Below are 27,244 nucleotides of genomic sequence, written 5' to 3' on the forward strand. Positions count from 1 at the left end.
GTGCAAACAGAAGTTAAGTAGGTGTATGTCCGAAAAGGTCAGAGAATATTGAAAAAAGAACAGAACAGGTGCTAGTGCTGCTGGCTACGTCCCTTGGGATAAATGCTGACATAATGTAAGGGCAGGACACCAAAATAAGAATAAAACCAAGAGGTCCCCAGTGAGACAGAGGGCTCTTCTGAACTGGTATATCTGTGTGTGAGTGGGGAAGTTGGTGCTGGCCTTATCCTAGGGCAGAGGCAGGATAAATAAAGGAAGAAGCTGCAGGAACTGCCGCCACTCATCCACTGCCTTGGCACCTGCCTCCACACCCGCTGTGACTCAAAAGCTGTATTCAGAACTACCTTCTGGTCCACACAGAAGCCCTAGGTGGGGAGGAGATGAGAAAACTTTGAGGGAGGATGATTCTTACCCCTTCCTTTTCTACTCCCCAGTCATGTTTACAGTTTAGGAAGCATCTCCTCTAAGGCCTCCTCTTCTTGGGGTACTAAGATAAAGACTTATCCTGAGGCCTAGAACCTGAAGTGGGGCATGATTAGCTCTGGTCCTTCTTGGAGGGTGAGGAAAGACGTGCAGCCCACCCAAAGTCCATTTTCCTATTTCCCACTTAAAGCTGACAAGCTGATACTGACTAGGATCTAGCCTTTAGCAATCCTAGACAGAGCACCCAATAGCTCTAGGGGGTAACCAGTCCATTGAGAAGCATAACTATTTCAAAAGGAAAAAACTGAATCTCAGATTTCATTTGAAACACAACATTAGAAAAGATGGACCAAGAATTTAAAATAACTTTAATAAAAATACTGAAATAAATATATAATAAACATGAAATAGGAAGAATGATATGAAGACTGAAACAAATATTAAATATAAAAACAGAATAGTTAAAATAAAGAACATAGATGGACTAAATAATGGAATGAATATAGCATTAAAAAATGATAAAACTGTAGGATCAAGATGGAGAAACTCATTGAAGAAACAGAAAACAATCAGGAAGCAAAAACTAAAAAGTGAAGTTGAGATATGAAGACAGAAAGAGAATTACTAAAATATTCATACAGTAGGAGTCCAAGAAAGAAAAAAAATAAACAGTAGGAAGCATTTTAAAAAAAAAACAGATAACAATCTCAGAATTAAAGAGATGACAGAATTTTTTGCACTGAAAACCGCCATGGATGACAGGGAAGAAAGAGAAAACCTATACTTAAGCATATTTGACAGTCACAGGCAAAATAATAATAATAATAATAAATAAATAAATTACAGAAATTATGGAGATGTAACCATGGATTAGGCAGAGTTCTTAGATAAGACACCAAAAGCATGATCCACAAATGAAAAAAATTGGTACACTGGGCTTCGTCAAATATTTAAATTTTTTCTCTATGAAAAATATTGTTAGAAAAGATAAGTTGGGGAAAAAAAAGAAAAGATAAGTTGGGTTCAGTGGTGTACACCTATTATCCCCTACTCAGGAGGCAGGAGGATCAAAGTTCAAGGTCACTGTGGGCAACTTAGTGAAACCCTGTCTCAAAATTAAAAAAGAAAAAAACTGGGTTGCAGTTCAGTGGTAGAGTGTTTGCCCACCATGTGTGAGATCATGGGTTCAGTCCCCAGCACTGAAAATGAAAAGATAAGCCACAGACAGGAAGGAAACACATGCAGATCACATGTCTAGCACAGGACTTGTATCAGAATATATGAAAAGTTCATAAAACTCAATGGTAAAAAAGAATTCAACTAGAAAATGGGCAAAAGACTTGAAGATGTATTTTACCAAAGAGAATTTATAATGAGCTGAATAAGTACATAAAAAAATGATCATCATCATTAGCCATTTTAGAAATGCAAATTAAAACTACCCTGAGATATCACTATAAACTTGTTAGTCACAGATAAAATTAAAATAGTGGTAATACCAAAAGCTGTGGATGCAGAGGAACTGGATCTCTCATACATCGCTGGTGGGAATATAAAATGGTACAGTTTCTTATAAAACTTGGTACATACTTATCATACAACCCAACAGCCACACTTTTGGACATCTATCCTATAGATATGAAAACTCCACACCAAAAATCTATACACAAATATTCATAGCAGCTTTATTCATAAGTAGCCAAAACCTAGAAACACCTAAATAATCTTCATTGGGTGAATGACTGAACAAATTCTGGTAGGTCTTTATAATGTGATTTTACTCAGCAATAAAATGGAATAAATTACTGATATGTGCAACAACCTGAATGGATGTCGAGAGGATTACATTGAGTGAAAAATTCAATCTCAAAAAGTTATTTACTATCTGATTCCATTTATATAATATAAATTACATAAATAAACAACAAAAACTATATAGAGATGGAGGAAAGATTAGTTGCTGCTAGAGGATAAGGTTGGGGGTGTGGAGTGTGTAGCATTAGGGACTACTGTGGGGTTGGAATAGTTCTATATTCTTAGTGTGGTGCTAGTTACACAAATCTGTGTAGGATAAAACTGCACAGAACCAAATACAAAAACACAAGTTAAAAAAATATTGAATACTGAATTTAAAAACAAACTAAACATCAAATAAGGTCTATAGCCTAGTTAACACTAACATGCCCATGTCTGTTTCCTGATGTTGGCATTTACATCAGCTATAAAAGGTGTCGACTCAACACTAGGGGAAGCTGGATGGTGGGAACTCTGTACTGTTTTTGTAATTTCCTGTAAGTTTACAACAATTTTGTAATAAAAAGATATTTAAATGAGTAGGAAAAGATAAACTACTCAGTAAATTAAACATTGCCTATCCACAGGGCACAAATACAATAATATATGCTATAATAAATACATAGTAAAGTTCTAGAGGAATAAGGACCTCAACTCTTAGGGGAAAATACAAGAGATTTTGATTATAACAGGAGAAGGAAAATTTTCTTAAGATGTTTTTTAAAGCATAAAGAGAAACTTCGTAATTTGTCCTTATTCATATTTAAAACCCTGTATAATAAAAAATACCAAAAACAAAGTGAAAAGACAAGCACATGACACTGGGAAGGCAAGGAAACAGGCATCCTTCTCAGGGGAATGCAGCCCTGCAGATATCTTAGTTTCAGCCCAGAGAGACCAGGGTCAGACTTCCAACCCACAGATCTGGCAGTCTAATGTGTGGTGTTGTGGGCACAAAGTTTTTGGTAATTTGTTACAACAGCAAAAAGAATCCACAGCAATGACTTACCTCTGTTGATTTCCAATAATTTATCCTGAGTGGTAGAATTTCCTGGGACAACACCGTGCCAGCAGGCGACTGCATGTCTTGGTGCAGCTCTTGTTTCAATCCTGCTTTTTCTGTAAATGACATAAAGCTAATATTTTACTTTAGCAAAAAAGAGTAATGTTTTTGTATTAGTTCATAATTTTTAATTGCTTCTCAAGATTCATTCTGCCAACTAATACACATCTGCCAACAAGCACTTAGAGTATTAATCACTTGTTTATAAATGGATACTTTATAATGATTTAAAAAATACAACTTAAATTCTAGCCCTTTCCCATATCAATTACTGAAGGTCACATGTACCCATTATAGGTCATCATATTACTATATGCAATAAGTAAAAGAAAGCTATCTTCAACTGATATATACACAATTGGGGGTTCATAAAGATTTCCCAGGTGGGGACAAACCCTTTTAAAGCAATCACTTTACATATCCAAAATGCTTGCTTATATTCTTTCCAAAAACCCATCTGTCTGAGGATGCAACTACGTGGAGGCTGCAGGCTAGGTCTTCTCCCCATCACATTCATAATCAATTTATCCCCACTTTACAAAAGAAAGACATGTCCCTTCATTCATTTTATTAAACTGCAAAGCATAAGAACTTCTACGGTGACAAACAACAGTCGGGGGGAAAACACCGCATTAGGGAGGACTCCTTTATCAAGGCCCAAAAAACCCCAGCATCCTGTCTCACAGATATTCTTTTAATGGCAAAGCATGCCACAAATAACAGGGTGTTTTGGTCCATACAAGTGTTTGGTATTCAGATATACAGTATTAAAGTATGGGGCAGCTGGACAGGTGACAAGTTTCACTTGATGTCTTTGTGATTTTCATCTCCCAAATATTGTGAAACAATGCAATGCATCATTCCTAAGGAAGAGATCACTGAGAGCACAGTAAATGAAAGCCTGGGGCAGGATCTTTATGTCATCAACACAGGGAACTGTGACAAAGCTCCAAGCCTGAGTTCTCCACCTTAGGATCAGAACTCAGTAGTGTGAAGGTAATCAGAACAATGTCTATTTTTACATTTATTCAAATAAATATATATTTTATGGGAAAACAAAACTTTAAATCCAACTTGGCTCGTTGTTTTAGACAATGACAGTTGGCTTTGTCAACTAGGTTATATGATAGGTACTTTCCAAAAATTAAATGAACCAAATCAGCAGTTCTGAAGAGTTGATAAAAATATATTTAAACCACATGCTACAATAAAATCACTTTATCAAAAAATTGTATTGACAGGTATATTGCAATTAACATTTTTATTTTCCCAGCTTCTGAATATATCAAGTTAAATTAAAGTATAATAGGCTTAATTAATAGTTATTTGGTAAATTTTAGTAACATTTGGGGGTTTACTTCCAAAATTAAGAAATTACTCCTAATGACTATATTAACAAAACTTTTTTTAAGGAAGATGCTTCAATTCTTTGCTTTCAATAACTGAAAAAAGACTTAGTTAACAGTCAACAAGAGATGAAAAATGTTTTTATAATAAATATATAATTTTGATATATTACTCTGAAGGAATTCATAAAACTGACAGTACTATAATAAAGCACCTTCTAGTCCCACCTATAATTCATATGAACAAGTTTTTATAGTATTTGCATCTATAAAAATGTAAAACAGAATTTATGCTGAACCTGATTATATCAATAAGTAATATTCATATGTAGGTAAAGGAATAATCCCATGTATCTCATAAAAGCATGCATTTCCAATAAAAGTATATTCTTTATGTTTGGTAAGTATTTTATATATGTTTGATAGTTTTTACAATGCATTCACATGGTTTTGACAGATTGTGGTTGTGTAATAACAATAACTGTAATAAGAAATCAATCTAGAAGGAATATTTTATCACTTAAAACCTTTGCTCACAGAAGATTTTGAAAAATAATTTCAATTTATGTACATATTTGATGTGAAAAGACTTTGAGCACAAAAACAGCTTATATAAGGATAAGATTTGGAAAGGAATGTGGAATAAAACTATGACTTCAAGGAAAAAAAGAGAATGATGTTAAAATTTCCAGCAGATAAAGACTTCTTGTGTTGTTTTCAAATGAATGATTATAGGTACCAATCCCAATGGTATTTAGATTCCCTTAGATACTCTTGAATAAAACTTAGTCCAGTTTATTTTTCTTTTCTTCTGTCTTTAATGTCAATATTTATAACAGGCCAGAATTATTTCCTTTGAAGTTATTCATTCTTATAAAATTCCACATCAATCTAAAAATGTATAAGGAGGTACATAATTTTTCAAAATCATTTTAGAAATTATACAAGAAAAATACTTCAAAAAGCAATGGTATGAGACATGGTCTTTGCCCTCAAAAAAACTTATAGCCTGAGTAGAAAGATAAGATTAGCATACAGACTTATAGGAAACAATGAGAAGAATTATATAATGAACTTTCTTGAATGAACTAACTGTAAGAAGAACCTGAAACAGGGAGTAAATTTGAACAAGGTTTTGAAGGCTGGCTAGGATTCCAACCACTGTAAAGGAAGAGAAAAATTATTCCAAGCAGAAGGAACTATTGGCAAGTTACGCATATATCAGGGATACTGAGGAAATAACAAGAACTTTTTATTTATGGCTGTAGCTTTTCATATTGTTGCAACCTCACATGAAAATGAATAATTAAAATGAGCTTATTTGGGGCTTGGGTGTATAAACACTGGCAAACAGTGGTGACTGGGGCTTAACTCATTCATCTTCTTTCCATGGATTTAATCAGGAGGCGTATTATTGCCCCTTTAGCATTCAGCACCAAAATTCTCTGTGATATGATATAGACTTAGGTTTAGACATTAGGGAAGCAGATTTAATAACATTTTCAAAAGGCCAATTTTAAAGAAAATTGTTAGAGAAACTGAAGAATAGCAAGAATTATGAAAGAAAAATATTTGGCATCTTTGGGGATGCATTTTGGCCTAGAAGAACTAAAATGTAAGAAACCTATCTTACAGTGCAAGAAGGAAGGCAGTTAGCACATAGTTAAGTCTATGGAAAGTCATTCTTTGTATTTATTTATTTAATTTTTGCCATCAGCTAAACACTGTAAGTGAGTGAGGTGTGCTTAGTAAGATTAGATGACAATACAACATTTCTGGATTTTCAAAAGAAATAAAAGGGGAGGACACAAATTTAGTTCCTTAGCAGAAATAAAGTCCCTCTGGCATCAAACCAAGTGAGAAACCTCAGAGGAAAAAAAAGTAAAGACCCTGCAGGAAATGGTGTTGTGGGGTGTTCGAAGATGAGTGCCCAGATATTGAGGTCCTAAGCAGAGTAGAAACTATCTAGAGAGAAGCTATAGACCCCGTTGAGCCTGCACCATTCAGATAATACTTCAAGGCAGAACTGGCAAACCCTGCGATAGATCTTAGATGAGATATCAAACTGACAGACTGTCAGACATGCGCAATGCAATAGTGTGTTTTGGAACTGAAATGCTCCACAAAATGAACAAATTTCCAAGCTGTTACATTTATTATTTAACATCTGATTAACATTGTTGCTATGGATTGACAGTATCCTTTCAGGTATCATTTAAGTAAATTAAGTCATTTACTTAAAAGTTTCTTATAATAGACAATGTACCCCATCATGGAAAACATTCAGTGGGCTGATGGAGAACTGATAAGATATAAATGTAAAGTCCCCCAGTGATTAAGTTTATATCTAATTTTTGCAGAATCAGAAGTTTAGAAGAAGTTGACTCCAATTTCACTGTCTCAGAGCATAATTACACAAAAGTATCTTCAGGTAACTGGTATTTGTTCTATTTTTTAAACTTTTATTTTGTCATAATTTCAAAATACAGAAAAGTTACAAGAATACAAAAACAAAATCCTATATACTCATCATCCAGATCACCAATTGTTAACATTATACCCCCTTGCTTTATCCTCTATTCTCTGTTTCACTATGAACACATATTATTGATGTCCTGTATTTTATATCTGTTGCAGGTTGGGCTTCCCAGGATACACTCTTAAGACTCATATTTCTACATGAGGGGTTCATTAGGAAGTGCTCTTGGAAACAATATCCATGAGGACTGAGGTGGGCAGGACTGGGTTGTGATGTGATTATAAGAGAGGGCTTAGCCAATCCTTCTGGAAGCAGAGAGACTGGAATATCTCTTCACAGTTGTCCTGCCTGGAAGCAAGGGGGCTGGACCATATCCAGAAGTCATTGGATGTAGGTTTCCTCAAGGAGGGAGAATGACCTTAGGCAAATAGGCTCTCTTTGGCTGTCAGGAATTCTTGAAGAAGAACTCAGCCACCAACCTTCTCAAGCTGGGGGAATGAGTGCCTTAACCTTGGCAGAGTGAAAATGGGGTGTAGCTCAGCATTAGAGCACTTACCTAGCAGATCTGAGGATCCTCAGAACCAGAAGGGAAAAAAAGAAAAAAATTATGACAACAATCTTACATGGAAACAGATGGTCTATACCCAAAGGACTTTAAAACAGCATACTATAGTGACACAGCCACATCAATGTTTATAGCAGCACAATTCACAATAGACAAACTGTGGAACCAACCTAGATGCCCTCCAATAGATGAATGAAAAATAAACTGTGGTATATACACACAATGGAATATTACTCAGCAATAAAAGAGAATGAAAATATGGCATTTGCAGGTAAATGGATGGAGTTGGAGACTATCATGCTAAGCGAAGTAAGTCAATCCCCAAAAACCAAAGGCCAAATGTTTTCTCTGATAATTGAATGATAATCCATAATGGGGAGAATGGCATGGGATGAGAGGAGGAACTTTGGATTGGGCAAAGGGGAGGGATGGGAAGGGATGGACCATGGGGATAGGAAAGATGGTGGAATGAGACAGACATCATTATTCTAGGTACAGGTATGATTGCACGAATGGTGTGAACCTACTTTGTACCAGAGAAGTGAAAAATCTTGCTCAATTTGTGAAAAATGAATCAAAAAGCATTCTGCCATCATGTACAATTAATTAGAATAAAAATAAAAATAAGCGGGGTTATAGCTCAGTGGTAGAGCACTTGCCTACCATGTGTCAGGCATTGGGTTCAATCCTCAGTACCATATATAAATAAAGAAATAAAACAAAGGTTAAAAAATAAAATTAATAAAAATTAAGAAACCTTCCACAGAAGTTAATCAAAGCATATGATTACTGGCACAAAATCAGACATGTATATCCCTGGAAAAGAACAGACAACCTAGGAATAAGTCCATACATTTACAGTCAACTGATCTTCAACAAAGGTGCCAAGAACACACAAGAGGAAAGGACAGTTTCTTCAGTAAATGATCCTAGGAGAATTGGATATTCACATGCAGAATAACGAAATTGGACTCTTATTTCACCCCACATGCAAAAATCAACTCAAAATGGATTAAAGATTTCAACATAAATCTACCAGAGAAGAAACTAGGGGAAAAGCTTCTCAGGGCTGGGTTTGTGGCTCAGTGGTAGAGCGCTCGCCTAGCATGTGTAAGGAACTGGGTTCGATCCTCAGCAGCACATAAAAATAAATAAATAAAAAAGTCTTTTCTTCTACAACTAAAGAAAAATATTAAAAAAAATTTAAAAAGATATTTGTCTAAATTTTCTTCTAAACATTTTTAAATTTTGCTTTTTTCCTTTAAGTCCTTATTTCAAATAGAATTTTTTTGTGTGTACCTGTTACGAGTAAGAGTCCTGATTTCATTTTATTCAATACAGATAATTATCCCACTCTTATTTACCAAGCAGTTCATATATCATCTCAATAGTCCACGCACCTATCCTGCATTGAAACCACACTGTGATTACATAGTTTTAGTGTGATTATTTAGAAAGACAAGCCCTTCACTTTAGTCTTTTCCAGGAATGTCTTGTCTATTTTTGATCTTTTGATTTTTTCCAGATTAACTGTATTGTCAGCTCATCAAATTCATTTTATTTTTTGTTACAGGGATTGAACCCAGGGGATCTCTACCACTGAGTTTCATCTCCAACTCTTTATTTTTTGAGAAAGGGTCTTGCTAATTGCTGAGGCTGGCCTCCAATTTGTGATTCTCCTGCTTCAGCCTCCCAAGTTGCTGGGATTACAGGCATGGGCCACTACATCTAGCTTTCAAATTTAAATTTATAATCCTTTTTTGGATTTGACTGTAATTGCACTGAATTAGCAGTTCCTAATTAGGGGAAATTTTGGTCCCCAGGGGACATCTGGCCATGTCTGCAGTTTTTTTTAATTCTCACATCAGGAAAAGATGTGTGCTCATAGAGTCCAGTGGGCAAGGGCCAAAGATTAGATTTATTCCTAAGTAGATCATGATTTTTACTTATTACAAATGGTGCCTTTTAAAAAATGATGTTTAATATTTGTATCCAATATTTAGAATATAACTTTATTTTATACTTTGATGTTCTAGCCAGCCATTTTACTAAAACTCCTATTGTTTTTAATATCTGTCAATCTTTTCAAGTTTTATCTATACAAATCCTATCATCAGCAAATGATATTTGTTTCTTCCATTCAATACTTACAATTTGCCTTCTGTTACTTGTTTTACTGTTATGGGTGAAACTTCTAGTACAAAGCTGATTTAGCAAGAATAATGCTAATGCTTTTCTTCTACTTGATTCCAAAGAAATACTTTCATATTCTAATACATGGAAATTTTTAACTTCTATTTTTTTCTTATCTTCAAACTTAATTGCATTTTGGTAAAAATTTTAAAAAGTGGTCTGCAGGGGCTGGGGATGTGGCTCAAGTGGTAGCGCGCTCGCCTGGCATGCGTGCAGCCCGGGTTTGATCCTCAGCACCACATACAAAGATGTTGTGTCCACCGATAACTAAAAAATAAATATTAAAAAATTCTCTCTCTCTCTTTCTCTCTCTCTCTCTCTCTCTCTCCCCTCTCACTCTATCTTTTAAAAAAAAAGTGGTCTGCATATGATAGATTTTTTTGAAATGTAAAGAGTTTCCTTACAGCATATATGTTATCAATTAAAAAATGCAAATTTTTGAAAATGTTTGATGAACTTTGCCTATCAACAGTTGAAAGAGATGTTTTGAACATCTATTTTGACAATAGATGTCTTAATTCTTTTCTATATTTCTGCCAACTTTTACTCATACAATTCAAACATAAATAAATTTATCTTCTTGGGAATTGAACATTTTATCTTTGTATGATATTAATACAGAATACCAGCTTTCTTTTAGTTAGAATAAGCCTCAGTTATCCTTTTCCATCAATTTGCTTTCAACCTTGATGTGAACTTTCAACATACATCAGAATTTCTTTTTCTCCAATTTGATAATCTCTGCCTTTTAACAGATGAATTTAATTTACTGATAATTATTGTGATTAATATATTTTGACTTATTTCGATCATTTCACTTTTTTATTTCCATTTGTCCCATTTTATTCTTCTTTTTATTCTCACTCCATTTTTTCTTGCCACTTGTTTAGAATTTATGCATTCTATTTCTCTTCTATCTTGAAAATTTATCCTTAAAAGTCTATCCTTAAGAGTTTACAGTTAAGTAATATTTTTAATCTTCTTTCAAAATATACAAAGACCTTTGGAATACAATTCTGTAAACCCGCCCACCTCCAACTTATATGTCATGGCCACCCACTGTTTCAGATATCTTTTTTTTTTTACTCAAAAATTAAACATTAATATTTTATAGAGAAAGTATTTACTTATCATTCTCTCTCTTCCAACCAATCATCTACCATTTTCTTCTTTTTGAACATATTTTTGGACATATTATTATTTCAATGGTATTGCTCACTCCTGTATGTTTTTTCCAAATTACTAGTAATTCAGTCCTAATAATTTCTTGATATGATTACATCCTTTTTGATTTAAATATTTAAATATATAGTGGCTTCATATATACAATGTCTACCATCTTTGGGAAACCAAAGATGTTCTTTGCTGCTTATTTTCTGCTGGATGATAATTGCTTGATTTTTAATTGGTGAAAGTCCCATGACCCTAACTTGTGCATTGAGTCTGCTGTCTTCTGCAAAAAACTGAGATCATTTCAGCCCCTTTTGAGGGCCTGGGTTCAGCCCAGTAATCCAAGGCTTTTGTTCCTAATATTCAAGGCAGGCCCCAAATTCACTTTCTTAACTTCTTATGCCCTGAAGTAACCCAATACCTAAAGCTTCTCATAGGCATCAGCTCCAAGTTACTCTGGTCCCAGTTCATGTGTTCTGTTCTTATTTCATTTACTTATTTAAATGTGTTAGTTGGCCTTTTGTCACTGTGACCAAAAATACTAATAAGAACTGTTTAGAGGACGAAGTTTACTTGGGCTCGCAGTTTCAGAGGTTCAGCTCATGGTCAGCCGACGCCGTTGCTCTGGGCCCAAGGTGAGGCAGAACACATGGCAGAAGGGCATGACATAAGACAGCTGTTCAGTTCATGGCAGCTAGGAAGCAGAGACAAGATATAATCCCCAAGAGCATGCCCCCGATGTCCCACTTCCTTCAACCAAACCCCACCTGCCTACAGTACACCAACGAATAATCCATTTGATTAGATTATAGATCTCAGAATCTAATTATTTCGCCTCTGAACATTCCTGCACTGCACCATGAGCTTTTAAAGGATATCTCATATCCAAACCATCACATTAAAATTTTTGGAAGAAAAGATCCTTGGAGAATTCTCATAGCTCTTATTATGAGGCAATAATGCCCCAGATAATGTTGTCATTTGCAGCTTTTGGCTATTGTGCAATAGAGGGAGCTCCTAGTTAATTTTATTGCTAGAAGTAGCCCTTTAATATTGTTAACTTAAAAAATAGCATGTAGTACACTGTTTTTACAAAAATAACTTCTAACTACCCATCTCTCAATGCCATCCATCTCTCTGTATGTATGCTTGCCTAGAATTATGTTCACCCTACATTTATGATGACTATTAAGTAATGAGGTTGGAAGTAACTGATTCTTTATAATAAGGCTATATTGTTTTTACAAGAATAGAATGATTTTTCTGATAAAAATCAGCAGACTGAAAGCAAATATTCCAAGATGTTAATAATGGTTGGTTTGAGGTCAGAGAACATAAATTTTTGGATTTTTTTCTCTTTTGTACATTTTTACTTTTAAATTTAAAAAAAAATCAACTTCTTGACATTCATAAGTGCAAATGTTTTAGTAGCAACCACAACTTCAATTATAAGCCCTGTCATCTTGTCTACATGTGATAAGCCAACCCATGACTCTATGTCAACTGTTAGTACAAAGTTAACTGTAGGAAGTAGCAACACACCATTAGGAGTGTGAATTATACAAGCATGACAACAACCTCACAATATAACTTTTGGTTCAGCAGCAATCATATGCTATTTGCAGGGAAATAAAATATTTCCATGATGAAGAATGCTATTACATTTAATGTAGCCCAGAATAATCCTTCTTAGTATAGAAAAAGCTGTACTGCAAATAATAGTACCACTAAAGAGCTCTTTAAGGAAAATTAGATGACCAACACGGGTAATGTTTTGCTGGTCTAGTTGTAAGCAATGTCTCTGGAGATAGTTTTAATAATAATTACTGCCTCTAAGAAAAGAGACTATCTCTGATGCATACAGCTCAGAGAAGCTAAGTTGTAATTGTGCTTTTTGTAGTTTTCTTTTTTGCCATCAAGCAGCAATTATTCTTCAGCTCATCTCTTCCTTCAAAATCAAAATCATCCATACAAAAACCACCCAAGCTATCTACCCAAATTAAAATTTGGGGGAAACATTCAGGAATGGCAGGGGTGGTGGTGGTGATGTGTTTATAAAACCTTCTTCAAAGTACCTCTTTTCCCTTGCTAATTTACCAAAGAAGCTAGGCGCAGCTGTCTCAGCTCTAGATCCCAAAGCCTGGGATTCAGATTTCTAGCAATGCATTCAATTTTGCATTCCACTGTAACTAATGTAGAAACATCTTTAAATTCCTTCTGATGGAAATTTACCTGTAAGATACCATCTCTCATCTCTATTTTCTCTAACTCAAATGCTGGTATCATTTTCAATTTCTACCTGCCTTCTCCAATATGTTGTCCACTTACCCTATGGCCTCTCCATATGCTGAACTATCTTTAAACATTACTGTTCCCTCATTTCCATAACCCTGGAGTAGGTCCTATGCCTGGACTAAAACAAGTTTCTCACAAAGCTTCCCTCCAATTCCTGTCTTCTTCAATTCACAAAGCAGTAAGGATTATCTTCAATCAACAGCTGTTTTCAGTAATAAGAAAGCTAAGTTGTGTGACTAAGTTAAATCCCCTTCTGTTCTTCAAGGCCTACAATGGTTCCTTGTCCTATCAAATTGAAATTTATAAATACTGTTTATTGTGTCCTTTATGAATTGCTCTAAGAACTCTAAACTATCTGCACATGTTTTTTCTACCTATTCAATTTAGAGTTTTTAGTCTATTTAGTCAAACCACCAGAAATTACCATTTTAACCCATTTTTTTTTGCTTGTATTATTTTCCACTATGATATGGACTATTTGTTATCTCCTACATTTATTCTCCTATTATTTCTTAATAACAGAATCTTTAACTTTCATCTGGGCACACTGTTACCCAGGGTAGACTACATTTCTCAGCCTCTGCTGCAGCTAGAAGTGACTAAGTGCTAAACAATATGTAAGCCAAGATGTTATACACAGCTTTCAATAAATGCCCATAAAGTAAAGAAGAATCTCATTTTTCCAACATTTCCTCTTTCCTACTGGTGAGAATGCAAACATGATAGCTGGAGCTCAAGCAGCTATGAATCATGAGGTGGAAGTTAAATGCGGAGTTTGGTACAGCAAAAAGTCGGACAGAGCCCAGGAGCCCCTGATGTTGTAAAAAGTCACATCAGTTCTAGGATACCTCCACTAATTATTTTAGAAGAAAGAAAGAAATTCCCATTATGTTTAAGTTACTAATATTTTTATGGCCACTCCTAGTATCACTTTTAAATACACCTAATTCTGACTGATCTATCCAAGTTTTCATTGTCTTGTCCCACAAGAATAATGCCCTCCAATTTACATTCTTATCTTTTACCAACTCCAACAAACTTTCAGTTTTATTTATTACTTTAAAATACACTTTAGTTGGGTGCAGTGGCACACACCTATAATCCCTGCAAGCTCAGGAGGCGAGACAGGTAGATCGTTGAGTTCAAAGCCAGCCTCACCAAAAACGAGGTGCTAAGCAACCAGTGAGACCCTGTCTCTAAATATAATACAAAATAAGGATGTGGCTGGGATGTGGCTCAGTGGTTGAGTGCCACTGAGTTCAATCCCTGATACCAAAAAAAGAGTACACTTTAGATTCAAATACCTACATGGAAACAGTTAGTATGACTGTTTGCTTAAACTTTTTTAAAAATTTTATTTATTTTATTCATTTTAGTTGTTGACAAACCTTTATTTTTTATTTATATATGGTGCTGAGAATCGAACCCAGTGCCTCACACATTCAAGGCAAACGCTCTGCCACTGAGCCACAACCCCAGCTCTAACTTAGTTACTCTTTTCTGAACACAAATATATACATCTATGCATCTACCAGATAGACAATGAATAGATAAAATACAAATAATCTTAACAGATTTTTAAACAAATTTACAGTAATTTTTAAATTTGTTCTAATTAGTTATATGTGACAGCAGAATGCATTTTGGTTCATTATACACAAATGGAGCACAGCTTTTCATTTCTCTGGTAGTATACGATGTAGAGTTGCATCATATGTGCAGTCATACATGTACCTAGGGTAATGATGTCTGTCTCATTCCATCATCTTTCCTGACCCCATGTCCCCTCCCTGCTCCTCCCTTTCCTTTGCCCAAAGTTCCTCCACTCATCCCATGCCACCTCCTATTATTGATCAGCATTCACATATCAGGGAGAACATTTGGCCTTTGGTTTTTGGGGACTGGCTTACTTCGCTTAGCATGATATTCTCCAACTTCATCCATTTACCTGCAAATGCCATAATTTTATTCTCTTTTAAAGCTGAGTAATGTTCCATTGTGTTTATATATCATAGTTTCTTTATCTGTTCATCTATTGAAGGGCATCTAGGTTGGTTCCACAGTTTGGCTAATGTGAATTGAGCTTCTATAAATACTTGTGTGACTCTGTCACTATAGTATGCTGATTTTAAGTCCTTTGGATATAGACTCATGAGTGGGATAGCTGGGTCAAATGGTGGTTCCATTTCAAGTTTCTTAAGGAACCTCCAACTCCAGATTGCAACTCCAGAGTGATTGCACCAATTTGCCATCCCACCAGCAATGTATGAGTGTACCTTCCCCCCCCCCCCCGCATCCTTGCCAACACTTATTGTTGCTTGTATTCTTGATAATTGTCATTCTGACTGAAGTGAGATGGAATCTTAGAGTAGTTTTGATTTGCATTTCTCTAATTACTAGTGAAGTTGAATGTTTTTTTCATATATTTGTTGACTGACTGTATATCTTTTGTGAAGTGTCTGTTCATTTCCTTAGCCCATTTATTGATTGGGTTATTTATTCTTTTGGTGTTGAGTTTTTTGGCTCTTTATATATCCTGGAAATTAGTGCTCTATTTGATGTGCATGTAGTAAAGTCATTCTCCCACTTTGTGGGCTCTTTCTTCACATTATTTTTATTGTTTCCTTTGTTGAGAAGCTTTTTAGTTTGAGTCCATCCCATTTATTAATTATTGATTTTATTTCTTGTGCTTTAGGATAAGGAAGTCAGGACCTAATGCAACATGATGAAGATTTGGGCCTACTTTTTCTTCCATTAGGCACAGGGTCTCTGGTCTAATTCCTAGGTCCTTGATCCACTTTAAGTTGAGTTTTGTGCAAGGTAAGAGAAAGTGGCTTAATTTCAATTTGCTGCACATGGATTTTCAGTTTTCCCAGCAGCATTTGTTGAAGAGGCTATCTTTTCGCCAATGTATGTTTTCTGTGCCTTTACATCCAAACATTCACTATTCACTCTAAGTAGTACTTTATATAGATTTAATTCAATGATACCATCATGGGCCAAAACACTCTTGGAAAAATTTTTATGTGAAACAGACTTGAAAGCACACAGCGTACCTCAAGATATAACTTCCATGAGAGCAAAAATACACCCAATTTACTTACCTTCCCTAGAAAAGTGTCTGACAGTATCTGGAAGACAGTAAGGGCTATTTATTTATTTCAATGCACGTTTATTGTATTAAACAAATAAATTGTGTCAAAATATGATTTTTTTAAATGTTAAAAATCACTCAGAGCTCAGCCTGGTAAATAAGATGTGTCATAAAGCTGGGGAGTATCATTTTGGGTTAAAAAAAAGCTTCAATCTAGGACTACAAGGCAATAAACTATAGTTTCTTATAAGACTCATAAAAATGGCTCAGAAATGAGTAAGCACTATAGTGATTTAGGGACTCACTTCCTAAGCTCACAACTTCCCATGCCACATCTGCTCTAGTGTCAAAGCATTTGCCTGCTGTGCATGGATTACTCCTACACTATCCTCCAGGTCTGTTTAAATACTTAGCTCCTCCAGAAGGCCTCCCCTCTCTACCTACCCTAAAACACAGCCATCCCTGTTGCTCTGTTCCCTGACCCTATTTTCCCCTTCTTTATAAGACTTGCTATATTTCATATCTATTTTGTTTATGTGCGTTTAGTATCTGTCTCTGTCACTAAAGTGACAGTTCCACAATTAAAGGAACTTTTTTTTTTTGGCGATGAGGTCTTGCTATGTTGCCCAGGCTGGGCTCAAACTCCTGGGCTCAAGTGATCCTCCTGCCTCAGCCTTCCTAATACCTGGGATTATAGGTACATGCCCTCCATACTTGGCTTTGAAGGGAACTTTATCTCATTCACTGCTATAGTTCCAAATTTCTGCTGGATATCTAAATTTCAAATAATAACATTCAATAATTATGTGTTTATAATAAAAGAGGAAGGAAATGAGACAAGTAATGGAAGAAGGAAGAACAAGAAGGTGATAAAGAAGTAGCAAAGGGATAAGAAACTCTGGATGAATCATAATTGGTTATTTTACTCTGCTGTTCATGTCAGTCTGAATTCAAACCTTCATGAGAAAATTTCAGAATGGGTCACTATCTCTTTTGGAGATTTATTTCAAAAGAAATGGGTCCCCTAAAGAAGTTCCACTACTTTAAGAAGCATCTGGATGGCATTTATTGTTATAATTACAATGGCAACTTCTTTGAATGCCTTTCTACTTTCCAATCCATAAATAAGTCTTGAATGAATATGTAAGAACTCTTGACTAAGTCAGAAAAGCACGATTGGGGGGGGAATAGGATTGGTTTGTATTGATTTTACTAATAACATTTTTAAATTTCCACATTTAACTGACACTTGGAATGAGCTATTTATATTGACTACCAGCATCTCTTTCAGGATCTTTTTTCTTTTTTTCTTTTTTTTTTTTTTTTGTTACTGGGGATTGAACTCAGGCACACTCAATCACTGAGCCACATCCCTAGCCCTATTCTGTATTTTATTTAGAGACAGGGTCTCACTGAGTTACTTAGCACCTCACCATTGCTAAGGCTGGCTTTGAACTTGCAATCCTCCTGTCTCAGCCTCCCAGCTGCTTGGATTACAAGCATGCAACACCATGCCCAGCTTCAGGATCTTAATAGATGTCTTAGTCTGCTTGGGCAGCTAATAACAAAGTACCATAAAATGGGTGACTTAAAGAAACAGACTTTCATTTTTAGAGGCTAGAAGTATGAGATCAGGGTGACAGCATGGTCAGGTTCTGGGGAGAACCCTCTTCTGGGTTACAGACTTCCGACTTGTTGTAACTTCCAACACCAAAAAGAGGGTGAGCGGAGCTCTCTGGGGTCTCTTTCATAAGGGCACTGATCCCATTCATGAGGGTTCTACCCTCATGGCCTAATCATCTCCCAGGGCCATCACCTCGTTACGCTGAGGATTAGAGTTCAACAAATGAACTTGGGGGCTGGGGATGTGGCTCAAGCGGTAGCGCGCTCGCCTGGCATGCGTGTGGCCCGGGTTTGATCCTCAGCACCACATACAAACAAAGATGTGGTGTCCACCGAGAACTAAAAAATAAATATTAAAAAATTCAAAAAAAAAAACAACAACAACAACAAAAATGAACTTGGTGGCAGGGAGCGGCACAAACACTCAGTCCATAACCACAGACTCACATGTAAAACTAGGAGGCAAACCCCTACTCCTACTGTGTCCTCATTTGTGGCACCAAGCTTAATTCCTTTCAAGGGACAGTGTGGGAAGCCATTCTCGCACGTGATTGGGCACCTCCCAGATTGGGTGTGAGGTGTTCTGGCCAAACTGTGTTGGAGCTATCCTTACCCTCTCCAGGTGCAAGAGCCTGTCCGTGTGGGGGTGTGACTGACCACTGATCCTGTGGCCAATCACTGACCCTGACCTTGGAATGCTGCCCCCCTCGACCTTCACTGGATGGAATTTTCCCCTGAATTTCTTGTTCCCCAATAAAAGGCCACTCCCTGGCGTGCTCTCTCTCTCTCTCTCCTGCTAGCCCTGAGTAAGCCTTGCTGCCCCCACTGGGTGGTTCGAGGTGACAGCCAGAGAGGTGAGAGCCGTCTTGGACCTGGTCATAGAAAAAGGTAATTGAGTCTGTGTGTTTTATTTTGATCTCACTAGTTAACTTCTATGCCACGAACCTCTTTAATGAAACCAGTGTGCTGGTTGCCTGGTGGAGGACAGTTATCAAATTCATACTTCATTAATATTTTTGCTTCCTCAAACTGTCCATTCCTTATGTACAATCTACCAACAAAGTTTGTATTAGAGAAGTTAGGGCAAAATGATATTCCTTTATATTCTATCAATTTGTTAGAAAAGATCACTCTATTTTCTCCTGATTTTTATTATAGTATTATAAATAACTCCCTTTTTTAAAAAGTTCAATAGTCTAGATTTGAGGTTTAAGGCAAAATGAAAGGTCCAAAGTATTACCCTGGAAGAATGTTTGGATTATTTTTAGAGGTGTGAGGTATACTTTAGGAAATGTCAGTTTCTTGATGTATAGGATCAGATGGTGTTGTGTACATATGCCAAGACGCAGATCTTAGAAAACAGTACTCTTTCACATTCCAGTTACGAATCAAATAAATTAAAATTGACTCATGATGTCAAATAGAATAGTCACTAGTTAATGTTATTTAAGCTCAAAAACATTTTATTTGACTCTAAGATAAAAGCAATCTGAAGTCATAAAATATTCTATTACACATTCTTCATCTTTGTTCTCTATAGTATAAAGTCTGATATCATAATATTAGTACTAATATAGTATTAATAATTTGCCCCAAGCATGGTGGTGCATGCCTGTAATCCCAGCAATTTGGAAGGCTGAGGCAGAAGGACCACAGGTTCAAAGCCAGTCTCAGCAAAATGAGGCACTAAGCAATTCAGCAAGACCCTGTTTCTAAATAAAATACAAAAAAAGGGCTGGGGATATGGCTCAGTGGTTAAGTGCCTCTGGGTTCAACTGCACATACCAATTAATAATAATAATAATAATTTGGTACTAAAATATTTTATATTTTTAAACTGTTCTTAGATGATATCTTTTGCATTTTAGACCAGCATTCATTATACGCACTTTTACTACGTAGTCTTGCCACCTTAAGAAGCTGGTGCTTCTTCTCTGAAGCAGGAATTTCTGGTGTGGGGGCAGATGCACATGCTGTTGGTGAGTTACCTGTACTAGGTAATCTTTTAGGAAATGTCATGGAGTAGGAAGTGCGTCGTCTAGTCCGACATGCCACTTCCCTCTCTTTAAACAGCATCTGTTCATCCATTAGCAATGTTATGACTTGCTTAGACTTTTCCCGGATATGATAACCTGAAAAAAAACATTGAATTTGCTTAGAAAAGAAAATACTGGTTAATGATATAATTCATTTTTATTCTTAAGAAAATTAAGGAAAAATAAAAATGTGACCAAAAGTGGTAAAACCTGTAGCAAATAAAAACTGTCACTATACTTCTTTTCATATATTTTAAGAAATAAATAAATTATTAATCTATGATGAATTATATCATACATTGGCATTACCTTCATCATATTAAATATTGAATTTTCTTTTTAAAAACCACGAATACTCTGCAATAAATCCAACAATATAGGCATACAAAGGAAAGGTATTAATTAGATCTAGATGTACTGACCTAGATGTATGACAACATACGGCTAACATATGGCTAAAGACTGAAGTCATATACATTGTAATGAGCAGGGGGAACAACCCACTGTGTAGGGACATGGAAGACAGCTGTAGATAGAGAAATCCACACTCTGCAATGGTTTGAATGTGTCCCCTCCAAAATTCCAGTGTTGCCAATGAGATAGTATTAGGGGGTAACACCTCTGAGATGTGATTAGGCCATGATGGCTCCTCCCTCACGACTGGCATCAAAGCCCTTATAAAAGAGACTTCAGGCAAGTAGTCTCTTGCTTACCTCTGCCTTCCCCCACATAAAGACACAGGGCCCCTCCCCTGTGGGGGTTGCAGAACCAAAGCAGTGTCTTGGAAGCAGAGAGCAGCCCTAACCAGAACTAATCCTACTGGTGCCTCAACCCTGGCCCTTCCAGCCTCCATGACTGTGAGAGAATTAATTTCTGTGCTTTTTTTAAAAAATATTTTTAGTTGTAGAAGGATATAATACCTTTATTTTATTTATTTATTTTTATGTAGTGGTAAGGATGGAACCCAGTGCCTCACACGTGTGAGGCAAGCTCTCTACTACTGAGCCACAACCGCAGCCTCTAATTTCTGTGCTTTATAAGTTATTCAGTCTGCAACTGGTTATAGCAGTACAAACAAACAGACTAGGACAGATGGATGTGTAGACAGGCAGGCAGGCAGACTGGGTAATGACAACACTGCTAATATCCTTTCCTTAGAAAGGAATAATAGGGATGGGACAAGAAAAGAAGTGAAACTGGCTTTTCTTTGACATAATATTCTATGAAACAATGTAGTGTTGTTATTAAAATCGACAGAACACAATTAAAGACCTGAATTCTAGCAATGGTTCTGCCCTTAACCACTGAGTGTGAGCCAGTCAGGTGGCCTGTCTAGCCCTGAATCTACCAAAAAGGCAGTACAAACATATGCATTCAATCTGCTTCACAGATATAAAAGTACACCATCATCTATGAATCGTTCAAATATGAGGTATAGGTGTCATTCTTAACCCTCTCCATGAGAAATAATAAAGGAAATCACTCACCTCTCCACATCTCAGGACCAACTCACAGAAACATCTCATGCCTTCTGAAAAGCCCCTAAAAATCCACTAATGTTCACTTTGGGCTCCATGTGTGATGAATGAAAGTATTAACATTTCCAGCTATAATTTACTAGCAGTGGAAGTGGTGAGAAATAGTCAAATCCAGGATATATTTAGATAATGAAGGCCAAAGATGTTCTCTAACTGCCAGAGGCTTCATTAAGGATTAATAAGGACAGTGTCAGAAACATTTGTTCATATTGCCATCTTTCCCAAGATTACTTTATCTAATATCACTTCACAGTCATTTCTTCCTTCCAAACTTCTTTTTTAACTGCTTCAATCCTAGCATTCTAAACATCCTTAATTTCCTATGATTAATTTATAGTTCCTAAAAAAAAATTCCACGTTTTTGGGTTACCACCCAGTATCACATGAAAGACAAGAAAGATAGGAGCATCCTACTCTAGTGTCTGCTGTGAATTTTATCCACTGGGTACAATGTGTCAGACACTATCTTCCCTTGGATATTGACAATTTGATTTTGGAGGCATGAAAATATATTTTCACATTTTTTGAAGGTATAATTATTGTATTTTTAATTAATTAATTTATTTATTTATTTTCACATTCTTAACTTTTGGAGCTTGTCTCCTTCCCCTTCCCCAGTTCCTCCCCCTAATTCAGCCACCCTGGTGCCTTATCCTGCAACTACTGTCTTCAGCTCCTACAGCCCTGTGTTGCTGCTGCTTCTGCCATGAACTCTTTGCATGGCTAGATCCTTGATTCACTCAGGTCTCTACTTAAACCTCCATCTCCTCACAGCCACTTCTGTCTACTCTCTCTGAAATGGCCCTACCCATCCCTCTCTATTCCTTCACCCTGGCACTTTTTACTGCCTAGTACTGCATATTTATTTGTTTACTTCTTGTTTCCTCATCTAAAATATAAGCTCCACGAAGGCACAGAAGTCTCATTCTAGAAACTAGTAACAGTATCTGGAGAGTGGAAGCCACAGAGCATATGCTCAATAAGTATTTACTAAGTCAATGATCCAAAGAAAGAAACAAATTACCAAAAAGTCCCCAATTTTCTCCTTGATAGAGTATAAATGAAACCAGATTGATGAAAAATACTGATGACCAATTTATAATTTAGCTGTCTAATACAGTTGTTTGATCTAACATAATTTCTTGAAAAACCTCTAACTAGAAACTAGAAATTATGGAACAAGTAGAATATGCTATTTGTAGAGGACTGGTGGGGCTGAGGGCAGATCAACAGTTCTAATGGACAAGGAGGGATATACCAAGCAGAAAAGCAGCTACAGGGGTGTAGACTCCCCATGGAAAACCAGGGCTTCTTCCTAAGGTAGCAGGCAGCAGCACCAGGAAGCTTGGGCCAGAGCAGCTTACCAGAAATAGGGAATAAATCACCTGAGTGAGCATCTTACCAAGTTCTGCCACTACTGTGGCTGCTGCTCTGTCACCCTAGAGATGCTCAGTACTCAATAATGGCTGTTTTAAAGCATCAAAGTTGAAAATCTAAGAAGTACCCAGTAAAACTGCTTCCATAGTTAAATAAACAATAGTAATAATAAGATGGCATCTATTCACTTCTGACCAATATAATTCTGAAAATAAAGGAAAGAGTACACAGTACTAAAACAAAATAGTATTGGAAGCAGAATAAATTCAGGAAGCAACTTCTTTGTATTGAAAGAAATAAAAGGGGGAAGAGAGGCAGAAAACGTGTGTTTCTGAAATAAGAAACTATGCAATAGATCAATACTTAACCAAATTATCTAAAATGCACAAGATGAAAAGGTTAGTTGAGGTACAATTTAAAGTGAAAATAAAGTTGTATACTGTTTTAATTAGGAATCTTTTGGCTCTAAGTAACAGAAATTCAATTTGAACTGGGTAAGGCAAAAATCATGGAAAAACCAGGGGTTGTGATTAAGTCTCAGGCACAAATGAAGCAGAGACCAGAAAATTACCAGGACTCTCTTTCCCTCTCCCATTTCTACTCCTGTCTGCGTCATGGCTTCATTTTCTCCTCTTGCAGATTGGCCTTCTCTACTGGAATGTGGATACAGTCACCAATAGCTCCAGATTCACATCACACACTCTGCAACCTAAGTGTCCCTCTTTCTTCCTTTCAATATGAAGTACCCAGAAGAATGACCCTGATTGAAACAGTCACATGCCCATCACTATGGCAATCCCCATCAGAACACTGTGTGTCATGGGTCAGGTCAACAGGATAGAATAAAGATCAAGCAGAAAGCCAACTTTAGGAGTCCTCCCAAACACCACATTAAAGACAAGTAGATACAAATTACTAGGCCAACTATGTAAGAGCTCAGTCTCCAAGGACCTTCATTTATGCAATCATTTAATCATTCTCCTGAGAACTTAAGTTCAAGAAAGTTCAGGAAATCTTCTAAGCATTCAGGGAACAAGTAAGAAAAAGAGAAGAAAAAGTCCCTATACTTGTGGTACTTATATTCTAGATGGCTGAAATATCTAATAAGCATAAATTAGGTAATTTAAAATAAAAATGTTCTTTAAAAAGTAAAGAAAGGTGATGTGCTAAATACTAATTGGGGATGCAATCATGAAAAGTCATACTGAGAAGATAACATAGCTGAGTCTTGAACAGTAGGGAAAAGCCAGCCATGCAAGGGCAAAAGAGCAAAGAGTGCAGGCACTAGTCACAGCTCCAAGGTCACTCTTCAGGAAAATATTCCCCCAACAGCCAGCATACCACCCACCCACCCTGCACACTAAGCTGGGTCTCAGACTTGGTCAGGCTTTCTAGGAGCACCTCATACTTGATTGTCTTATAGTAGTACTTGTAGTCTGTAATTGTGCATTTGATAAATGTCTTTTCCCTCCATTAGACTATAACATTCATGAAGGCCAGAACTATACCTGTTTAAGAGACATTAAAGAAAAATACATGACAGAAAACATCCTGAGGAAATATTTCCAAATACTGAGGAGGAATCTATATAAGTTTATAACTGAACATCATGTAAAGAGATTTGGAAATTTGATAAATTTAAAGGTCATGAGCACTGACATGCAGCACTAGTAAAGACACATACTGTAAGATCTTTAGGAAAAACAGATATTAGTCTTCAAACAGCACTTATAAAACATCTTAATATTCCTGTCTCTATTCCTGACCCACTGTCCCACCAAAATCTACTTTTCTTTCCATATTCCTTTCTCAGTGAATTATACCCCCATTCTACGTTAAAAATATGAACATATATAGCCCCTAATTCAATTAACCAAGTCTATCAATTACATCCTCAAATATATTCTAAAGTCATTCTCTTCTTAGTTCAGACCCTGTCATTTGTTACCTATGGTCTCCAATTTATCTATCTTTAGTCTCCCTCTTTTCTACGCTCCACAATATCTCTCCAGGCAGAAGACCTGGGGATAGGAGGAAGGGGAGGAGCATCTAAAATATATGATCAAATTATTTTCAAATTAATTTTTTAAAAAGCCTATAGTCAAGTTGGCCTGGTAAATTCATACCTCAAAGTACAGTTCTACTCTGCTCCAAACACACAGCAATAATAGACATGATGAATCTCAAAAACAAGATAACAACCTCCACGAAGCTGAAATACAAGGGAAACGAGAAAGCAGCAAACACTGCTGAAGCCACAGGGCTGCTGGGCTCTTGATGTGGCAGCCAGAAGTTTAGTTTCTCAGATGTTAGGGAACCAGATATGGTTTCCTTCACTGATGCTAGAAGGGTTCTGTGCTGAGAAAAATAGAGAAAGGAGGAAAAAAGCCTCTATCTGCTTCCTGGGCTATTAACTCATATGTAGCTATGTGGCTAGAAGCAGGAAACTCACAACAGCCTTCAGACCTGGAACTAAACCAAACTACCTGCTTTCTCAGTCCATGGGCTATGACACCCTAGTTTTACTGCAGGGCCTAAGCCTAAAGCCAACTTTATTAGGCCTGCCCTGAAGGGTAAAGGGAACTGGGTAGGGGGAATTGGAAAACCAACATAAAGGAAAAAGTGAGCACGGGTGGCTGGCAGGAAGAACCTCCCCCTCAAAATAAGCTTGAAACTATAACTCCAAAATATATTTTTTAAAAATCTAATGCTAAGAAAGACAGTCAATAAAATCAGCAATTAAAACAAATTCACTGCAAATGGAAGAAATAACTCTACGGGACCTTCTCTAGAATCAACATTCTATAAGATTTTGAAATCCTCTAACAAAGACTTAATTTTATTGGGTTTTTTCATATTTTTTGGTACATTATAATTATACATAATGGTGGGACTCATCATTACACATTCATAATGTACACAATGTAACAATATAATTTGACCAATATTATTCCCCAGTATTTCCTTTCCCTACCCTCTCTCCCTCCCCCTAGTCCCTTTCCTCTTCTTTACTGATCTGTCTTCAGTGTTCATGAGATCCTTCCCCACAACACACCTTCCTTTTTTCCTCTCTAGCTTCCACATATGAGAAAAAGTATACAACCCTTAACTTTCTGAGCTTGACTTATTTCCCTTAACAATGTTCCCAAGTTCCATCCATTTTCCTGCAAATGACATAAATTCATTCTTCCTTATGGCTGAATAAAATACCACTGTGTGTGTGTGTGTGTACACACACACATATTACACCATATTTTCTTTTTTTAATGCTATTTTTTAGTTGTAGGTGGACACAATACTTTTTATTTTATTTTTATGTGGTGCTGAGGATCGAACCCAGTGCCTCACACAAATTATATTGCAGGGCCTAAGCCCTAAGCCAATTTTATAAGGCCTGCACTGAAGGTAGAGGGAACTGGGTAGGGGGAACTGGAAAACCAACATAAAGGGAAAAGTGAGCACGGGTGGCTGCAGGAAGAACTTTCCACTCTCAGCCACAGGCCCAGCCCCGTACCATATTTTCTTTATCTATTTATCCATTGATGGGCCTCTGGACTGTCTCCATAACTTGGCTACTGTGAATTGCATTTGATATGACTATATTCCCATAGAAAAGCAGTATTATCAAAAAACTAGGAAGGGAACCACCATATGATCCAGCTATCCCATTCCTTGCTATATATCCAAAAGATCTAAAATCAGAATATTATAGGGATATAGCCTATGTCTTTTAATTGATGAGTTGAGACCATTCACATTCAGTGCAATTACAGAGAGATGTTTATTAATTCTTGCCACTTTTGAATTATTTCTAGTGTTTAATTTGTTTATGTTACTCATCTGCCTAGCTACTTTTCTTTTTTCTTTTTTTAATTTTTATTGGTTGTTCACAACATTACAAAGCTCTTGACATATCATACTTCATACATTAGATTCAAGTGGGTTATGAACCCCCAATTTTACCCCAACACAATTTTACATAATGCCCTATTAGTAATTGTTGTATTCTGCTACCTTACCTATCCCCTACTATCCCCCCTCCCCTCCTCTCCCTTCTTCTCTCTCTACCCCATCTACTGTAATTCATTTCTCTCCTTGTTTATTTTCCCATTCCTCTCACAACCTCTTATATGTAATTTTGTATAGCAATGAGGGTCTCCCTTCATTTCCATGCAATTTTCCTCATCTCTCCCTTTCCCTCCCATCTCATGTCACTGATTACTGTTACTCTTTTCTTCCCTCTCTTCC

General features: G+C 36.5%; 1 protein-coding gene across 1 annotated transcript in view; it reads right to left on the reverse strand.

The window, feature by feature from the left end:
• Nucleotides 1-27,244, reverse strand: part of ENTHD1 (ENTH domain containing 1) — a gene marked incomplete at both ends in the record, with an annotated part of 127,102 nt that overhangs the window by 76,677 nt on the left and 23,181 nt on the right. The window contains 2 exon segments of the mRNA XM_081310942.1: nt 3,227-3,334; nt 20,017-20,177. Coding sequence (XP_081167068.1) covers nt 3,227-3,334; nt 20,017-20,177 — 269 coding nt within the window.

The sequence above is a fragment of the Spermophilus citellus genome (genome assembly GCF_964194105.1).
Source record: "Spermophilus citellus genome assembly, chromosome: 10".
Classification (NCBI taxonomy): Eukaryota; Metazoa; Chordata; class Mammalia; order Rodentia; family Sciuridae; genus Spermophilus; species Spermophilus citellus.